The 20,052-nt window shown below is 38.2% G+C and overlaps 1 protein-coding gene and 1 long non-coding RNA gene across 5 annotated transcripts; one reads left to right on the forward strand and one right to left on the reverse strand.

The window, feature by feature from the left end:
- Positions 1-225: 225 nt before the first annotated feature.
- On the reverse strand, positions 226-1,838 carry LOC132846164 (uncharacterized). 2 transcript variants are annotated; one of them, XR_009648464.1, is made up of 4 exons: positions 990-1,838; positions 853-885; positions 536-620; positions 226-357 (listed from the first exon to the last, which is right to left on the reverse strand). It is a non-coding gene; the product is annotated as an uncharacterized LOC132846164 (long non-coding RNA). The 2 variants fall into 2 exon arrangements; XR_009648463.1 differs by having other exon boundaries at positions 536-885.
- Positions 1,839-8,904: 7,066 nt separating this feature from the next.
- LOC132846163 (uncharacterized) lies at positions 8,905-12,482 on the forward strand. Of its 3 annotated transcripts, none has more exons than XM_060870751.1 (3): positions 8,905-9,023; positions 11,427-12,078; positions 12,244-12,482. In XM_060870751.1, exons 2-3 carry the CDS (start codon positions 11,433-11,435, stop codon positions 12,327-12,329), a joined length of 732 nt encoding a protein of 243 aa, XP_060726734.1. In that variant the 5' UTR covers positions 8,905-9,023; positions 11,427-11,432; the 3' UTR covers positions 12,330-12,482. The 3 variants fall into 3 exon arrangements, with proteins under 3 accessions (XP_060726734.1, XP_060726736.1, XP_060726735.1); XM_060870753.1 differs by lacking the exon at positions 8,905-9,023 and adding an exon at positions 10,437-10,524; XM_060870752.1 differs by lacking the exon at positions 8,905-9,023 and having other exon boundaries at positions 11,346-12,078.
- The last annotated feature ends 7,570 nt before the right edge of the window (positions 12,483-20,052 follow it).

Raw genomic sequence — 20,052 nt, forward strand, 5'->3', positions numbered from 1 at the left:
GGCTACAAAACAGCAAAGAATTTGATGTTTCCTTCAATCATTTATGTATTTAAGATCTGTGTTATTTTAACCTGAGATTCAGCACTGAGATACCATTGCACATGCAGGATGTGAGCAGTCACGAGGTGTATGCTGTGAATGCTAGGTAGTGTTAAAATATTCATTAGTAACGTACAAGCGTTCAAAATCAGGGCTTAGGGCTTCAGCTGCAACCAGCACCAAATAAAATGTGTCTTTGTGTGATTGTCAGGTTTCCACAACCCTCTGGCCAAATTGTGTATTAAAATCATAAAAATTGCAGATCCAATAAAGCGTGAAGCCAAACTTCCATCATCATCTGTGATCGTGAATGTTTTGCTATAAAAGGTGAGAACAAAGTAACTGTATAAACAGCAGTGACCACACAAAATAGAGAAAATAAATGTATTTTTAGTAACTGAGTTTTATAGTACATACACTAACATCACACAACTTACACCTATGTGTGTTTATTAATACATACACTAACATTACAATGTCAAACTTTTATACTTACTTTATCAGTCAGTTCCAGCACCACCACCAAATCGTCCACCACAATACACACAGAACAACCACTTCCCACCCAATGTGATTGCGAGCTAAAACCCATGCAAGATAATTATACAATGAGGTATTCAGGATTATAAGTGACAAAATCATTGGTCAGATTTCTAAAGTAAAACAGATTTTCAACAACAGTGAATGACAAATTATTTTATCCTATTGATATACTATGTCCATATTCCATAATTTACTGTGTGATATGTCACAGAAACTGAGTGCCAAATTAATGTAGAAAAATGGAAGAGCTTAATTTTATGTTCTACTCACTTGCTCCATAACTTGGAGGATCATTGGGTTTTACTACAGAAAGACAGAAAACATTGATTCAATCATGTTAAACAGCAAAAATAAGTTTTTCCCTCCCCACTTTAAGGGAAATTAAATGTAAGTAGATGGGTACTCACACTTGTAGCAAATGCACTTGTCAACGCGCTGAAAAAGAAAGACACAAGATGTAATCAATTAAATCATATAGTATATGAAGCTATTAAACATTATGAATAATTAAACAAAATATTAAATGAAATATTAAACAAATAAAATAATCATGTTATTAGGCTTAGTGGTTAGCACGTTCGCCTCACACCTCCAGGGTCGGGGTTCGATTCCCGCCTCCACCTTGTGTGTGTGGAGTTTGCATGTTCTCCCCGTGCCTCGGGGGTTTCCTCCGGGTACTCCGGTTTCCTCCCCCGGTCCAAAGACATGCATGGTAGGTTGATTGGCATCTCTGGATAAATTGTCCGTAGTGTGATTGTGTGAGTGAATGAGAGTGTGTGTGTGTGTGTGTGCCCTGCGATGGGTTGGCACTCCGTCCAGGGTGTATCCTGCCTTGATGCCCGATGACGCCTGAGATAGGCACAGGCTCCCCGTGACCCGAGGTAGTTCGGATAAGCGGTATAAAATGAATGAATGAATGTTATTAGACAGTCTAGCTGTGGAATGATGCAGTTTATGCGCAAGTGAATCTCAGGCAAGGTGCATTGGACATTTATACTTGTAGAATCTGTTAATTTCTGTTAATGCCATCCTACATGTGAAAAAACAGCATGAGAAAACACATGAATGTGGATAGTGACTACTTCATCCATTTAGCACTGCAATATTTGTACATGTTTGTATATACCTTGTTCTTAATAGTCCAGTCACACTCGTCATTGTGATACTGGTCATACAATGCATGAGTATCTAAAGAAGCGTTGCCACCGCTGTCACAGGTGACGGCTTCCTCCAGAGAACATTCTAAAAAAAAAGTTTGGCAGTGATTAGCTTCTAGTAAGTACAATACAGGGCTTTTCAACTGCAGTTAAATAAAGGCTATCATTCCTTAGAACTCCCTTAGTTCTCGCATTCTCTCTGGTCAAATTCTAATAGCACATACAGCACATTTCATACACAACGTCAACTTTAACTGATTTACATAATATTGCATGCGTGATGCACATAATATAATGTAGATCTTTTGTATTGCACTGTTTGCACAGATGCATTTAATGTGTCTAGGACTAACTAACTGAAATCCTTAGCTCTTTGTTCCCCGTAGCTCTTTCTGTGTTTTATGTAGCACCATGACCCTGGAGCAACGTTGTCTCCTTTCATTATGTGCTGCGTCAGCTATATATTGTTGAAATGGAAAAAAAGCATCTTGATTTGACACTTGCGTAGATTATAAAAAATTCATGGTATACAAAAAGCCTTTAAAAGACACGTGATTGATAGAGACGTTACAAGTTGATTTATGACTTTTATAGCCGGTTTACATTATCGGTCACTTTGATCATATTCAGTTCATATGAGGCGAAATGGACGCGCCCTCGTCGAGGCAGGCTGGATTTACGTTAGATAGATTCAAGATTCATATTAGATATATTTAAATGTGTTTGTATTTATCCACAATCAGCAAATCTGAGGTGACAACTGTCAAAGTAAACTCTTCATGGGCTGGTTAGCTATCCGCGACAATAAGGGTGTAGGATCCTGACTAAGGATGCGTAAAGATCTGCCATTTTTACGCATCGTTCACAAAATCGTCCCATGAGTGCTGAGGCTTGCGCAAACTGTCCAAGGACAAACAGTTTACTGTCTATATCAACAAGGATTTAAAATGTTTCACGAACTTAGTAGGGTCAAATCAGACCACCAAGCTGATTCAGACTCGGAAGCTGATTAAATAGATGCTGGTTACCGGTGAGCGCGTAAAATTGCGCAACTCGTTGCGCGTTGTGGAAAAATCTTTAAAGTATTTTAAAGTATGACAAAACGTTAGGATGTCGGATACACCGCGATTCTAAACATAATGCATCACCGAGGACTAAACATTCTAGGATTTCTATTGCTATACATCGAGTCATGTTTCCCGTGTGAGATTATGGATAAAAAAAGTGTGTGAAAAGAGCTACTCACCGTGCGTATTTATGAGGACGCATCCGGGGAACAAAAACAGCGCGAGACAGAGCTTCAGTAAAGCCATCTTACCTCCTGTCCCGGCTCGAGGAGCTCGCACGTTTACGCGTGAGTCTAGACAAGTGATTCACGTGATTATTATTTTTTTTTAATTCCTTTTTAATAGCACCACCTACCGGACATTGTCAGCACCTACAGGTACAAACATGTGGTCTAGTTTTATGAATAAAACATATACTTTCCATTATTTACTAGGCACCCCGGGTGTAACATCTGAGTTGTACGTACTAACGTGAACATAAAACATCTTAAAATCCCCCTTCATTAATTTAATCTGTAAATGTAAAACATACAAGATAAACTACAATATTGTGTCAGTATGAACATTTAACATAAATAGATTAGAATAAAAAAAGCTACAAATAAATAGAACATGAAGCAAAGTCACTGGTTGTGTTTAAGGTCTTGTTAAAAACCCATTTATTAGATGTAGCCACCCATTTATTAGATGATTTATCATCTATAATTGTGAAATGCCTGGAGAAGCTGTTGCTGAAATCTGATTCAACTTATACACAACTTCCTTAGCGACAGGCAGCAAGTAGTACAACAGGGCCCGCTTTGGAAGAAGCCTGATTCCCTCAGTCATTAAGTATCTTAACAACAGACATCGCTGAGTGTTTATTCTGAATGTTTCTTGACATGTGTGTATTATGGCTGTTTATGTTTATGTTGTGTGTGTCGAACAAGTGCAGTGTTGTGGAAAGGAATTTCCCCTTTGGGGACAATAAAGTAAAGTAAGTAACACAGAGTTACTACTGTATGTGCCCCTGTGCACAACTGATATTCTGACCTACTGACTCAGTTTTGCTGGCTATATAAGCAGTGAAGGTGTGACCAAAGGGAAAAAAAATCATTGTGTTGTCATTTTGAATCTGTAAAGGCTGGATTATCTGGATAAAAGCTCTGATTATCTGCAAAAGTTTTGGATTCATTCATTTTCTACCGCTTATCCGAACTACCTCGGGTCACCTGGGGGCCTGTGCTCCCTGTGATCTCAGGGGTCATCGGGCATCAAGGCAGGATACACCCTGGACGGAGTGGTTTTGGTTTTGTCATCCTAAAATAATTAGATTAAGTTAAACAGTAAATCTGTCTTAAAATTGAAAGAAAGAAATAGAAATAAGAACAGGTATTCTTGTCTTTAGAATCACCGATTTTTGATTTAGCAAGACTAAGTGAGTCATCTGTCTTTTTTGGCATAGGATTAACAGGACAGTCATTTTGAAAATGACTATACTTTATAAGTATACTTAATGAATTTAAGTATTGTATATTTCTGACTGTGGTGCTCACGAGAGCTCATAAATGCTCTGCATTAAAATACTCAGGAATTAAAGCACAGAAAACAATAGAAAACTTTCTAGTATGAGGCCTTATGATTTGACTTTTCTGAGGATGCATAGTATATAAAAACATGGTTTAAGCCAATGTAGCCACCATCAAGAGGAAATGGAACATGCCCAGACATGTTCCAGTGCACACATGGTCATATTATAGCCTGTCACCTCACAGAAAGGACTTTTCTAAATACCTCCACCCAACTCTAATGTTTGTTTTATTCAGTTCTGAACAAATTTCTGAACTAAACTTGAATACTAGATGCTGAATGGGTTAAAATCATATCATCTAGCAATAAACAGGTTTGATTAAATGAAAATATTCTATCACCATACAGTGAGGTAATTTCTTTTGTGCATAATCTCTGCCTTAGCTTGTACAAAACCCTCACATAAACCTTTAAGGCAATTTGATGGCCATCAACTTCAAGTATCTATGGATTGGATTGGATGAAACCTTTTCTTCCTTTTTATACTACCTGCTATTTTCAATGATATATTTTAAATTAGATTAGATTATGAATAAACATAAATTTAGGCAACATTAAACTTATAGTGTTTAGTGTTGCCTAAATTTATAAAATTATAGTGCAACACTAAACTTTTCATTTAGTTGTATTCAATGTGGTAAAATATTTCATTTTTTTAGTATTTCTCTTGTTGTCTATTTCTCTAATTCAGTAAAATAAAATGAGATAACTTCATGAATAGATGTATACCTGGAAAACCACACTGATGGTGTTGCTTGTGTCTTTATTACACTATATTTGCAGTTCATGTAAACAAGCTCCACCTGCTCCAGAGACATAAGTACTTTTTTCCCCACAAAACTTTAAATTCAATTGATTTCAATACAAGTTTATTTGTATAGCACTTTTTTACAACTGAGATTGTCTCAAAGCAGCTTTACAGAACATAGAACAAAAGGTTAATATAAAGAATAATATAATACAAATTTCAAGATTAATATTAGATATATTTAAATGTGTTTGTATTTATCCCTTAAAAACTCCCTTGAATGGAAGATAGAAACCTTGAGAGGAACCAGACTCAAAGGGGAGCCCATCCTCATATGGGTGACACTGGAGGGGCCTTACTGGTTTAAGAAAGGATTTAGTAACTTATATAATCACTTTTAGCAGAAATACATTAACAGAAATAATTTTGTGCATCTTTACATTTACTCATATATACAAAGTAACTTACAAAAAAGGGAAAAACAAGAAATGCAATATATAAAAAAGTGAAAGAGTGAAAGAGGAGCAAATTGCATAGAATAGAGGTGTAAGAGTTAGTGGTTAGTTAAATGCATGGATGTAGATTTGTGTGAATATGTATCCTATGTACCACACTATATGTATAAAGTGTGAATAAGTATACTTATTTTTTAATTTACATTTAAAATGCCCATCCATCCCTCAATCAACCTGTTTAATTTATCCATCAATCATTCACAAAGCATTTATGATCAAATGATTGTTTCATTAAAATAAATAACACAGGGCATAATAACAGTCCAAATGACCGCATGCTGAAAATGATTAAAGCTTACAGACAATGATTGTGATATTTAATGGGAAGTGTCAAGGCCTTGACTTTAATGTGAGGAGCCCAAGTTGTGAGTTGCTGGTATTCAGACACCATGAGACCTTGATGGATCAACCTGAGAGATAGGATTCCACCCAGTGCAGAGCTGTACCACTGATGCCTAGAACAGAGAGAGTTACTGTAAAAGGAGGATCTGATAGCTCACAGTGTCAAAGGCAACAGAGAGGTAATATATGACTAAGGTTGATCTTGTTGCACCTTTATTTGTCAAGTTCTTCTATTTTCAATTAACTGTTTTACTTTTTGTTTCCTGACAGATGTAAGCTAAGAAATTGATGTACCAAATGATAGACTGATTTTCCTTTACACCTCTAGATAAGTCCAATTAATGCTGTTTTACATCATTTTATACTCTTGAATCCTATTATTCCATCCATGTTTAAACCATCAATCAGTTATTCAGAAGATTTGATAACTTACCACTTCACAGCATTTTTTTCGTCAGTACCATCCTAACCCAATGAACACAGGGATGCATAGGAGCCACAGAAAATGTACTAAAACAAAAGATAAAGGGCAACCAGTTACTGCATGCTGTACAGAGAACATGAGTTACATACAAGGTCTAAAAATAATCTTCCTTTAAAAACTGGACATTTTGTTGTGGGCACCATGCTGTGTTACAAAGTGACAGTAATATTGTATTTCCTACAAATATTTTTGTGTCAAGTCACGTCTTTACTTGTTCGGTTTCACCCCTTCTAAACACAAAGGACTGCATTTAACAACAGAATATATTATGTGCATGTATGTATGGAATTCATAACTGCTGATGAATTAGTCAGTCAGACTAGGCATTTTGAGCCTAATTGTATGGGTCAGGTGTATGCTCTGTACCCATACAATTAGGCTCAAAATGCCTAGTCTGACTGACTAATTCATCAGCAGTTATGAATTACGAATTGGCATTGTTTTCTGACCTTAAAGTGTCTCAAACTCACCCCCTTTCCCCTTGGTAGGATTTGTTCAGCATGGCTGCACAAGCATAAGGCTGAGCACCATGGGCCATAGTATGTGGCTCTGATCAGTGACTAGTGAGTTAAAGTCACCCACAGACTTGGAACGAATCTTGAAGTGTTTCTTGGGTTTATACTTTGAATGATAGATGCATAGCATTTTTAGCAAACACTACATAACTCACTTTTTGTGAGTAATTGTTCCTCTTCATTCATTCATTCACTTATATAATTTTCATTCAATTTATAATAAATTCTAACTTATTTGACATTAAATGAAAACAATTAAAACCCATGTGAACATAACTTACATTTTCCATCGTATGAGCCTGCCTCCCCACTTACATGCTTAGGCCCTTGAACAGCTAGAAGAAAACAGTATATACAACCACACAAATATACGGTCAATGTTTACATTGTATTCAATTTAGATCATTTTAATAAGCTGTGCAAATAAATCTGTCTCCAGATTCATCATTAACAAACCACTTACCTCTATAGGAAACCTCGAAATTGGCCTAAAAAAGGAGTACATCAGTGTAGTTAATAGGCTTACTGAACTTACTGAACACTTAACATGTTAATGGTGAATTTTATTAGTTTCACTCCATTTATTCAAGTTAACCTCACATTCAGTTATTGATAATGTCTAAGATCCAGTACAATACAGACAATGTCTAAGATATCCAGTTCTATGCAAAAGTTTTGGCACCCAATTTACAAATTTTGTTTGACCGAGTCCAAGTATTTGTAATGCGCTGAAACTGTTAGTCCTTGTGACCATAATTGATTTTTAAGCCTTTTGCCATTTGATTGAGCCTTTGCTAAAAACATTGTTTAGGTTGTCTGAAGGTATTGGGTATTCTTCTTTTCACTTCAAAAATTTATAAAAATGGTCAAAAATTTCAGGATGGTACCCTCACTCACTCACTCACTCATTTTCTACCGCTTATCCGAACTACCTCGGGTCACGGGGAGCCTGTGCCTGAGATTCACTTGCGCATAAACTGCATCATTCCACAGCTAGACTGTCTAATAACATTCATTCATTCATTTTCTACCGCTTATCCGAACTACCTCGTGTCATGGGGAGCCTGTGCCTATCTCAGGCGTCATCGGGCATCAAGGCAGGATACACCCTGGGCAGAGTGCCAACCCATCGCAGGGCACACACTCTCATTCACTCACACAATCACACACTATAGACAATTTTCCAGAGATGCCAATCAACCTACCATGCATGTCTTTGGACCGGGGAAGGAAACCGGAGTACCCAGAGGAAACCCCTGAGGCAAGGCATGGGGAGAACATGCAAACTCCACACACACAAGGCGGCACACACAAGGCGGAGGCGGGAATCGAACCCCCAACCCTGGAGGTGTGAGGCAAATGCCCCCAAATGCACCGTGCCCCCAGGATGGTACCCATGGTATATATTATATATATAAATTTCCCTTGGCAACATGTGACACAGCACAAGTCCTCAGTCATAAAGTGAGATTTCTGTCCTTAGAGACCAATCTGAATCCATATTGCTGTTGTACCTCAGTAAATTCTGAACTGATACAGGTTTCTCTTCACTGTACAACGCCAGATCGTGTACTTTCCTTTCCACGTTGTTATACAATCTATAAAAAATGCTTACTTTTCCAGAGCAGTGACAGTCCATTCTCCAGTAGGCTTCATCCAAACAGGTGGTTGTGGTCAGGTTCCTATGAAAAGCCTCTTCTTTTGAGTCGACCATTAAGGTGTTGTTCTATAAGACACAATGTGCCAAGGTTCTTGCTTAGAGGAACTCACTTCAACTAAAACAAACAAACACAGCATTCTCTATGACAGGCTCACCTTATTGTACCAGCCGTGCTCACATTTTTTCAGGCATTCAGATGACACACTTCCAGGAACACTTAAACTGTATCCTCTGACTGTACTGATGTCTTCACAGACATAGGAGATATTCTGGCTGGTCAGAGAGCAGCCTGAAACAAATGATTGAAAACATCACAAACGTGTATGAACTTTCTTGGTAAACAGATCACCATGATGACATTTGCTGGGAATTTCCTACCGTCAAGTACGTGGGCTCTTTTATTATTAATTAATTAATTAATTAATTAATTAATTAATTATTATGATTCTCTCTCCCCTGCCATGGGCCCGATGGTGCTCCTGTTTCAGGGTTTTTTTTTTTACACCTGGTCACTTCATGTGTTTTCTCTGATCCGATAGCTATCTGATTTGTTAAAACTGTTCCATTTACATTAGGCCACTTTGCGTCTTGGCAAATATACGATATTTTTACTCCCGCCCAAAATGCAAGTATATTTTACCTCATTTCCGGGATAATTGAAATAGAACACGCTTTGGTGTATGCGGTTGCTACAAAAAACAGCATTTACTGTTTGCTGCATTTTTGCTGGCGGCAGCAGTGCATTTTAAGACCCAACGAGACACCTGGGTGAAAGATCGGAGCAGCACTGGTGGGAAAACATATTTGTTTCTGGCGCGATGCACGACTCGCGAGTCACCTGCGAGTGACGTACTTCCGTTTGGGAGGAGTATAGCGCTGACGTATGTGGCTTGAACAACCACATTCATTTACACCTGTCCAGTTTCATCTGAAATGCGCCCCAGACCACCTCCTGAAGTGGTTTGAACGACCGGACGTCTCGAAAACGTTTCGGAGGGCATTTAGACCTGGGGCCTGTTTCAGAAAGCAGGTTAAGTGAAAACTCTGAGTATGTTAACCCTGCAGAACATATTAGTAAGGCTACTATTTTAGAGTAAATTCCCAACTGTTATAATATCAGAGGTGAACCCGGAAGAACAGTATTTTATTTTATCAGGAAACAACATAATAATTGACAGAAAGCGCTTAAGGGCGAGGCGCACTTTCCTGACCGCTCTGCAAACAGTAGCCTTACTAATATGTTCTGCATCCCCGATGTTATACGCAAAACTACCATTCGCAAAGAAACGTAAGGCAACGCAAAGCATCTGCTCGGATGTAAGAGCATGGCCGCGATGGCTCATGTAAGGATGGATGAGATTATGGATCTTATTGACTGTAAACAAAAACGGTACCGCTCAAATAAAAATGCATAGGAATGTGACAAAAATCAACTCTGGGCTCAAACGAATTAATACAGACACTTCATCAACAGGATCGTCCATAAAAGTCCATTTCATTCATTTTACATTTACGGCATTTAGCAGACCCCCTTACCCAGAGTGACTTATATTTTGTTTCAATTTAAATTGTTTAGCTAAAACTCCCTAAACCGTTTCCCATTCATTTTCTATGGTAGTGCTAAACCACTACGGCTGCGGTATATTTTCGGCCGCTGACGCTTTTGTGGCGCTGTTTAACCCATCTGCGCATGCGCCGTGAAATAAAAAAATTCCCTAAACCGTTTCCCATTCATTTTCAATGGTAGTGCTAAATCACTACGGCTGCGGTATATTTTCGGCCGCTGACCCTCTTGTGGCGCTGTTTCCGCGCATGCGCCGTGAGATAAAGCGCGCTGCTCGACTCCCGTTTGTTTCATTCAACAGTATCGGCCCGTCGATCACAGGTAAGTTACCTTAAAATGACTCCTTTGTGTTTTACAGTTAATGCTAAGCTCCTATTAGCTTCTCTGCGAACAGTTTTTTTTCTTCTTGTGATTGTTCTTGGACACATCGTCTGTGGTTTATTCAGTAGTCATTTTAAGTTAATATTAATTATAAATCTATATTATATATAATATATAATTTTATAAATTATAAAAGAGTTTTCCAGGGTAATTACATACTAAACGATGAATGAACGTGTCTATTCTTTTTTCTGGGTTTTTTTGTAGTGTCTATATGTTTACATGTATTACACTAATTTTAAATGAGTTTATTTTTGTCCTGTTGATGATAATTACATACTAAACGATGAATGAACGTGTCCATTATGTCTATATGTTTACTTTATGTCTATATGAACGTGTCTATATGTTTACATGTGTTACACTAATTTTATATGACTTTATTTGTGTCCTGTTGGAGTGTTTAATTGATGATTGTGTGATATATATTAGTTAAATTATTAATGAGCATGACTTTATTTCTGATTTTATGTATTTAATGACTTACAGAACAGTTGTTTTAAAAACTTTCAAGCACATTGAATGCTTTTAGTGTTAGTTATACTCTATATGTTAATGAGTGTGTGAAACTCTTTGTCTGTGATGGCTCCTATGTCCCATTGCCTTTTTCCATACATCAGTCAAAGTCACTCCTAGGTGTTAAACCACTAGGTGTGAAAGACTTGTCTGGGAACAGTTGTTAAGTGTTGCCTGATAATTAAATCATATGATTGTTAAGTTTGGGCCAGGGTGGGTAGGGATTATAAACAAACAGTGTATAATGTTTTATAGAGATTATTGTAAGGTTTTGTTTTAAACAGACATGCTAACATCTAACATTTACTACTCTTTCTGTATTACAGGTCACCATGCACAAAAAATCTGTGTTTTGCCCAGGGTGCATTAAGGTCGTGTTCCGTAAGGGACCACTCGGATATCTCCTTCAGGACCCGACTGAGGAGGCCAGGGTGATCAAAGATAACCCAGCTCTTCAGGACAAGTCGGCACCAAAGAAGGAGGAGCTTGTCAGGCAAAATGCTCTTGCTGTGGTCCGTCAGAGAGGAGGTGACGCCTCTGACAAAAGAGAAGTTCTTGGTGAATACATCCTGCAGTTTGGAAAGTACAAGGGGAAATCTTTCCGGCGGCTTCTTGAAAATGACATGGGTTACACCATCTACCTGATAAAGAACCTTCAGCAGGAAGAGGCCATGGGGGTCTTTACATCAGAAGGACCCAGCAAGAGCAGTCTGTTATCCTTTTCTAATTATGCCTGCAGTTTTAACGAAATTCAGTCTCTGCTCAGTTATGTGTCCAAAAATCCAGGTGTACCAGCAGCCTCGTCGGATGTGACCAGCTGGTTGGTTTTGGTGCTCATGCGAAGAGTACGTGGCAGGAGATTTGGAACAACAGGGCTGATGGTTATGCATCCTTTATATTGTGGGCAACTTGTGTCCCGGGGACACGGATGTACAAGTGCGATGCTGAACATCTCCCCCTCCAAGCTACAGTTGCGGTGTAAGTATTTCTTTCTGTACTGATTGCATGTAATGAATTGATTGTGTTCCAAATGGAGTTTCATTTTGTCAAACGTCTTAAAAATATGCTGTATATGTTAATGTGTTGTGTGCTTATCACTCGCTTCACGACCACTGTCATCAACATCAACATCATCATCCTCAGCTGCTGAACTGAGACGGTCTGCGGGACCAGGAAAAGGTTTTTACACATCAGGCTCAGCACTGGAGCACAGTTCTGTTGAATTGTGATATGAAATGCTCTCCAAGTCTGAATAAAAAGCCTTTCTTATTTTGTCACTGTTTTGGCCATGTTCTGGCCTTGTTCCACTAACAAATGTCTGTGCCGTTGGAATGGATGGAATGAGATGGAAAGACAGAGATGGGTGGCAGAAAGGAGAAAATAAAAATGTGTTGTAAATTTTCTTTCACCTGCAGTAAACTTTTGTAAATATATTTTCTCTTTATTTAAATGTGTATTAATTTAATTAGTCTTTAATGTTGCATTAATACGTATATATGTTACGTGTGTTATTTCTATTGTGTTTTACTCCTTTAAAGTGTTTAGAATGCCAAATAAACATAATGTTTTACACTTATTTCTTTGATGTAGTGTGTCTCACTTTACAGAATTCGTTATATATTATTCAGAAATGTGTTAAATATATGTATTTGTGTTTATAGTTCACAAATTAGTGTGCAGAATATTTTTTAAAGTTGCACTGAGTGGGATTCGAACCGATGTCTAGACAAACATTTTAATTCATAAAAATTGACCGTGACGTACATTTAGCATCTGGGAGAGCAGCAAAAATGCTTCAATTTGATTGGCTGGCACTCTGTTCCAAATATACACTTCTTGCCTCCGCGTACAACTGAGCAATTGTGTCCACAAAAGCTTGGTGGACCTGGGATTTGAACCCATGACCTTCTGATCAGTAGTCCAATACCTTAACCACTGAGCTAAAACATCCCACATTTGCTTTGCTGCTCTCTGCATAACTGAAATGTGTGCAATGAATGAGGTGTTTAAACGTCAAAAAAGGGGCGGAGACCGAAAAAACCCTTAGACAAAAGCGCACACACACACACACACACACACACACACACGGTCTCTCGCTACCCACGCTCTCTGCCGTGCGCGCGCTACAAGGGCTCTCGCTCCCTCTAGATTCCGGGAGATTTTTAACTAATTTGAGGTCATCAGGGAGCCGCTATCAATGATAATTACGTTAAAATCACGTAGTTCCATCACTCAGGGAGGATCCGGGGACGTCATTCATTTATTCGAAGCAATGCACATAATCAGAACAAAAGTTCGCTTACAATTTTACTCACATTTCAGAGGAACGGCAGCCGCACAGATGCTCACCAGTACAAGCACACGCAAAAATAAACTCACGACCTCCATGACAAGTGCTACACAGAAAAAGTAAGTTAAGAACATGACAGGTTTAACTCCGTCTGATTGATTGATTGAAAGATTGTTTATGATTATGATTATTATTGACATAGCGGATACCTGCCGTTACGTCTGTCTCGGGTTCTAGGTGTTTAACGTCGTCTTCCGCGCGAAACGGAGCTAAGCCGGTTGAGTCTTTAACACGCAGGGGCGTGTTTGTTTAGGGGCGTGTGTGTTTGTGACGTTTTTCTAGGGGCGTGTTTGTTTATGTGGTTTCAAATGTAATAGTAGTAGTAGCCTTTATTGTCACTGGTCACAGGTACCGTGAAATTAGTCATCAACCTGTCCATACATACAATACGTACAATATGACAAGGGGGGACAGGACAGGAAGACAGGGAATTGAAAAGAAATACAGCATAACATGAGGAAAGGGAGGAGCAAAAAACAACCCCCAGACTATGTTCCGGTGGGGAGTACAGTGTATGAACAGGAAAACACCATTGATCTTATGCAACATCTTCAGCCAAATACAAATGTCATGACACGCAATACTGTTGTAAACCAAGTCACAAATGCCTCTGTTGAAATGAAAAGAAAACTGAAAGCTGCTTAAGTGAAATTGAATTCATAGCAACAACAGCAGACTGCTGGACGGCACACTGTCGCGGTTTCATTGGTGTCACTGCGCACTGGTGTGACCCGCGACCATGCACAGATCCTGTGCTGCCCTGGCATGCAAGCAACTTAAAGGGTCCCACGCCTTTTCTGCCCTGGCTGGTGCCCTAAATGATATTCAATATCAGAGAGAAGATCTTTCGCACTACTACTGACGGATCAACGGATCAAACTTCCTGAAAGCCTTCAGAGTTTATGGGCAGACTGATGAGAACAACAATCCTGAACCTGTAGGAGAGGGTGATGGAGAAGAGGATGATGGTGGGCAAAATGATGATTACTGTACGATGAAGAAGAGGAAAGCTTTGAGGGTGTGGAATTTGTTGCTGCCGGAGCCCTGTTGGACGAAGATGACTACTTGGAATACCAGCTACCCAAGCAGCATCGCTGTGCCTGCCACCTCCTCGATTTAGTGTCCACAGTTGATGCTTCAAAAGCAGAAGTCAATCCATTGTACAAGCATGTGTCAAGGTCCACATTTGCCAAATGCTCTAGCCTGTGGAACAAAAGTTCAAGATCAACCACCGCATCTGATGTAAATGAAGACCACTGCAAACTCCAACTCATAAGGCTTGTTGCTACAAGGTGGAATTCACTCTTCTCAGCCGTAGAAAGAATAGTGAGAATAATAAGAGAACAAGGCGAAGGAGCGCTTGCAGCTGTCTGCCGTGAACTAGATACACGCAAGTGCTTGTTTTTATGCCTTTCAGTTAATGAAGTGATGAACAATGGATTAAGTCATAGTTTTATACTTTGAATAATATAGAATGCATGTATACACTATGCCAATATACAGTCCCCATATTTACTATGGATATGATTTGTAGCAACACAACTATATTTCTAAAAGTCTCAGATGACAATATTTTTTCAGGCCTTAAAAAACGCTTTGGCGCGATGCCTGCAGATCCAGAGCTGATAGCTGCAGCCATTCTAGTTCCCAAATTAAAGACCTGCTGGACAAGTGACGAAAATATCCTCAAACTTGGTAAGTGTCTCACTTCTCAACTTCCCCTTAAAGGGATAGTTCTGTCCATTTTCTCATCCTCATGATGTTCTAAACCTGTATGATTTTTTTTCTTTTGACGAACACGAAAGAAGATATTTTGATAAATAATGGCAAGCGTGCAGCTGATTGTAACTATTGACTTTCATAGTAGGAAAACAAATATTATGGAAGTATAGTGATAAATGATGAAGATGTTTTGATCAAAGATGGTAAGCACAAAGTTGACGGTACCATTAAATTCAATAGTATTTGTTTTTCCTACTATGGAAGTCAATGGTTACAATGAACTGTGTGCTTACCATCATTTATCAAAATATCTTCATTTGTGTTCATCAGAAAAAAAGTAATTCATACAGATTTAGAACAACATGAGGATGAGAAAATGATGACAGAATTTTCACTTTTGGGTGAACTATCCCTTTAATGTGTGTAATTTCTATGGAGACAGTTGAATGAGTTTGAATTGAGATTAAAATGAAATTTAATGACACACACACACACACTACCCAATACACAATTACAATACTGTCATATGGTCTAAATTGTCCTGATTTTTGTTTTTCCACAGGCCTTGACTACATCAGAAACCACTTGGACTGTCAGGCCAAGAATCACATCAGTGAGGGCTCCCAATCATCTGAGGAAGAGGACTTCTTTTCCTCCTTGAAGAAGACCAGCCCTCTTGAAATGACCAGCAGTTGGATGCGTACCTGGAGTGTCCAGGAGACACAGTAGAGGTACTGAAGTCCTTCCCAGCTGTGTGCCAGCTATCACTTAAACTCAATAAGGCACTCCCTTCCTCAGCAGCCTGAGAAAGACTGTTTGGTGTTGCAGGGCTGATCTACAGGCCAAGAGGAGCATGCATTGGCTCAAAGAACTTTGAGAACCAGCTGCTTTTGTGGCTGAACAAAGTCTATTGGTACCTCTGTTCTGTGCTTAACTGATGTTGATGACCCTGTTGTTGTTTGAGTCCAGTGTTTGTTCAATAAAGGTTATTGATGACATTCCTCTGAAGTTTGACTTTTTGCACCATTACAATACAGTACTTATAGCCAACTAGTCATATCTTCCACTCCATGAAACACAGCTCAGTAGTACACATATATGGTTCTTTAATGTATTTGCATTGTACTAAAATGCGTTCTTTTTCAATGGGCATATACAGTATGTGGCTGAAACAGGTAGCCTAGTGCATCCCAAATTTTTCAACATTATCATTTTAATATAACAGTATAGTCATTATGTCCTTTAGAAATATGTTTTTTGAAGAGGTGTGGTAGTGCACAATGGGTCCCTGTGGCAGAGCCTAAGCTTTTATCCTTAATGGCATTTATTCCTTGCATTACTTTTAAACTTTTAAGTAGTTTTGAAACCAGTACTTTTACTTGAGTAAAAAGCTTGAGTTGATGCTTCAACAGACGTCTTTTAAACCCTAGTATCTATACTTCTACCGGAGTAATGAATGTGAATACTTTTGACACCACTGAATATAAGGATCAGTTTGCTGTGCAGTGAAATTCCCTGATGGATTGACTGAGGTTGAATGTGAGAACTTGTATTAGCTGAAGATCATATTGGCTGTGAGTACTGAGAAACAGCATACTGAAGCAGAGTAGCAGGTCCCTGTGCTGTTGTTACTTGGGGAAATGAATGAGTATGAACTAACGTCTGGGAGAAAGAGCTACCTGGTACATGAGAAGTTTGTTGTGGTGAACTACCATGATGTACCTGAAGAGTCTGCACTTGAGGGGATGGACAGTTAGATGGATTTGGAACTATTATAGGTTGTATCATGCTACCAAATTGTGGTTGAGGTGTATCGTTATAGTGGTATGTTAAGGTGGACTATGTAGCAGTGAGGAAGGAGGGAGAGGCAAAGAACTACGCCTACTCGATGGAAGAGGCATAGGGGCAGTTGAAGAATTACCACGATCACGTTCAGATTTCTGTTCAGCCTTTTTAATACATGCACACAATTCTTGAACAACAGTTGTGTTAAAAAGGTATGATCAACATTCTCATCATAATCATCAAAAGACTCATAGTTCAAAATGTTTAGAAAAAAACTACTAAATTACTACAATCCGGCTCGAAGGACCATTTGTTGGATAACAGATGTTAGAAGTATCCAAGGTTCAGTGGACATGTAGAACTTGGTGGTGTGTCTTGTTAAAACACAGAACAACTTAATCCCTTTGCTCTCATTTATTCTTGTTGACAATAAAGCTGGATGCACAGAACACAGGTTTCACAGGAAGTGGAATGCTTAGGATACACAGGATGTTAAAGATGGTTTTCTGGTCACTACAAACAATACAACAAAGAAATCAGGCTCACAAATAATAATAAAGATAGAAGTCATACAACATCAAACATAATATCTATAATGACAAGTATACAACCCATCAAATTCAAGTAAACAATACAATAGAAAACTTACATAACTCATCTTATGGAAAAGATTCAAACACACATGGGTGAGTGCACATCTTCAGGCCCACACCTCACCCATACAAAGGATCAAAGAAAGGAAATGAGGTCTATTTATAGAACTCAGCTGAGGATTATGGGTAATGAAGTGCACTGAAAAAAGGTGACGCAGTCTGCAGAGGCTTGTGGGAAATGTAGTATAAAGGAAAAAAAAAGAAAAACAAGTCTAATTCACAACAATAAGCAATTTCCCCACAAAACTTTCAATTCAATTGAATTCAATTGATTTCAAGTTTATTTGTATAGCGCTTTTTTACAATCGTCTCAAAAGCAGCTTTACAGAACAAACACAGAACAAAAGGTTAATATAAAGAATAATATGAAGATTAATATAATACAAATTTCAAGATTAATATTATATTTTTGTATTTATCCCTCTTCCCTTGAATGGAAGATAGGAACCTTTAGAGGAACCAGACTCAAAGGGGAACCTCATATGGGTGACACTGGAGGGTGTGATTATAAATATACAAATACACAAATGTAATTGTAATATCCAGCCAATGGTTACTGCTGTTAGGTGTAATAGTTATACATACTAATCTTCTGACATATTAGGTATTATTGGTTTAAGAAAGGATTTAGTAACTTATATAATCACTTTTACATCTGTGGTGAGATAACAGTATCTCAACATACACAAAACATCAAACTTTCAGGTGGATGAGCTACATTAGCAGAAATAATTTTGTGCATCTTTACATTTACTCATTTATACAAAGTAACTTACAAAAAAGGGAAGAACAAGAAATGCAATATATAAAAAAGTGAAAGTGGAGCAAAGTGCATAAAATAGAGGTGTGAGAATAAGGCTGAAAATGATTAAAGTTACAGAACAATGATTGTTATATATGGGAAGTGTCAAGGCCTTGACTTTAATGTGAGGAGCCCAAGTTTTGAGTTGCTGGGATTCAGACACTTTCCTCTCCAAGAAACCTTGAAGGATCGACCTGAGAGATAGGATTCCACCCAGTGCAGAGCTGTACCACTGATGCCTAGACCAGAGAGAGTTAAAAGGAGGATCTGATAGCTCACAGTGTCAAAGGCAACAGAGAGGTAATATAAGATGTGGACTGATCTTGAGGTTGATCTTGTTGCACCTACAGTATATTTGTCAAGTTCTTCCATTTTAAATGGCAGTATCAGTTTTTAACTGTTTTACTTTTTGTTTCCTGACAGATGTAAGCTAAGAAATTGATGTACCAAATGATAGACTGATTTTCCATTACACCTCTAGATAAGTTCAATTAATGCTGTTTTACATTATTTCATACTCTTGAATCCTATTATTCCATCCATGTTTAAACCATCAATCAGTTATTCAGAAGATTTGATAACTTACCACTTCATTGCCATTTGTTTTGCCGTACCATCCTAACCCAATGAACACAGGGATGCATAGGAGCCACAGAAAATGTACTAACACAAAAGATAAAGGGCAACCAGTTACTGCATGCTGTACAGAGAACATGAATTACATACAGTACAAGGTCTAAAAATAATCTTCCTTTAAAAAGATTTAATCATTCCTCTATTGGTTGGACAGGTCAGGATGTGACAGTGTCTCAAAACAGGCAGGAAGATAGGTCTTTCATTATAGCAAGTTGTATTGTAGAGACAGCAACATTTTTTGAATATGGAGAATCTGTACACATGTGACACTGTAATCATGGTCCAACGTCATGATGAGGTCACTGGACTCTTGGCATTGTTTTCTGACCTTAAAGTGTCTCAAACTCACCCCCTTTCCCCTTGGTAGGATTTGTTCAGCAATGGCTGCACAAGCATAAGGCTGAGAGCCATGGGCCATAGTAATTGTTCCTCTTCTTTCGTTCATTCATTCTTTCATTAATTCATTCATTCATTCAGTCATTCATTCATTCATTCACTTAGCAATAAATTCTAACTTATATGACATTAAATGAAAACAATTAAAACCCATGTGAACATAACTTACATTTTCCATTGTATGAGCCTGCCTCCCCATTCTCCACACTTACATGGATAGACCTTTTATCAGCTAGAAGAAAACAGTATATACAACCACACAAAAATACGGTCAATGTTTACATTGTATGTCTATTCAATTTAGATCATTTTAATAAGCTGTGCAATTAAATCTGTCTCCAGATTCATCACTAACAAACAACTTACCTCTATAGGAAACCTCGAAATTGGCCTAAAAAAGGAGTACATTAGTGTAGTTAATAGGCTTATTGAACACTTAATGTGTCAATGGTGAATTAGGGTTCAAGCGCGAAGTGCGGAACCCTATTGTATTCGTTCTGATTTTTATTAGGGTTCAAGCGCGTGAAGCGCTGGAAACCTATTGTTTTTGTTAAGATTTTTATTATTATTATTATTATTATTATTATTATTAGGGTTCGGTGGCGCTG

The sequence above is a fragment of the Tachysurus vachellii genome, chromosome 5 (assembly GCF_030014155.1).
Source record: "Tachysurus vachellii isolate PV-2020 chromosome 5, HZAU_Pvac_v1, whole genome shotgun sequence".
Lineage (NCBI taxonomy): Eukaryota > Metazoa > Chordata > Actinopteri > Siluriformes > Bagridae > Tachysurus > Tachysurus vachellii.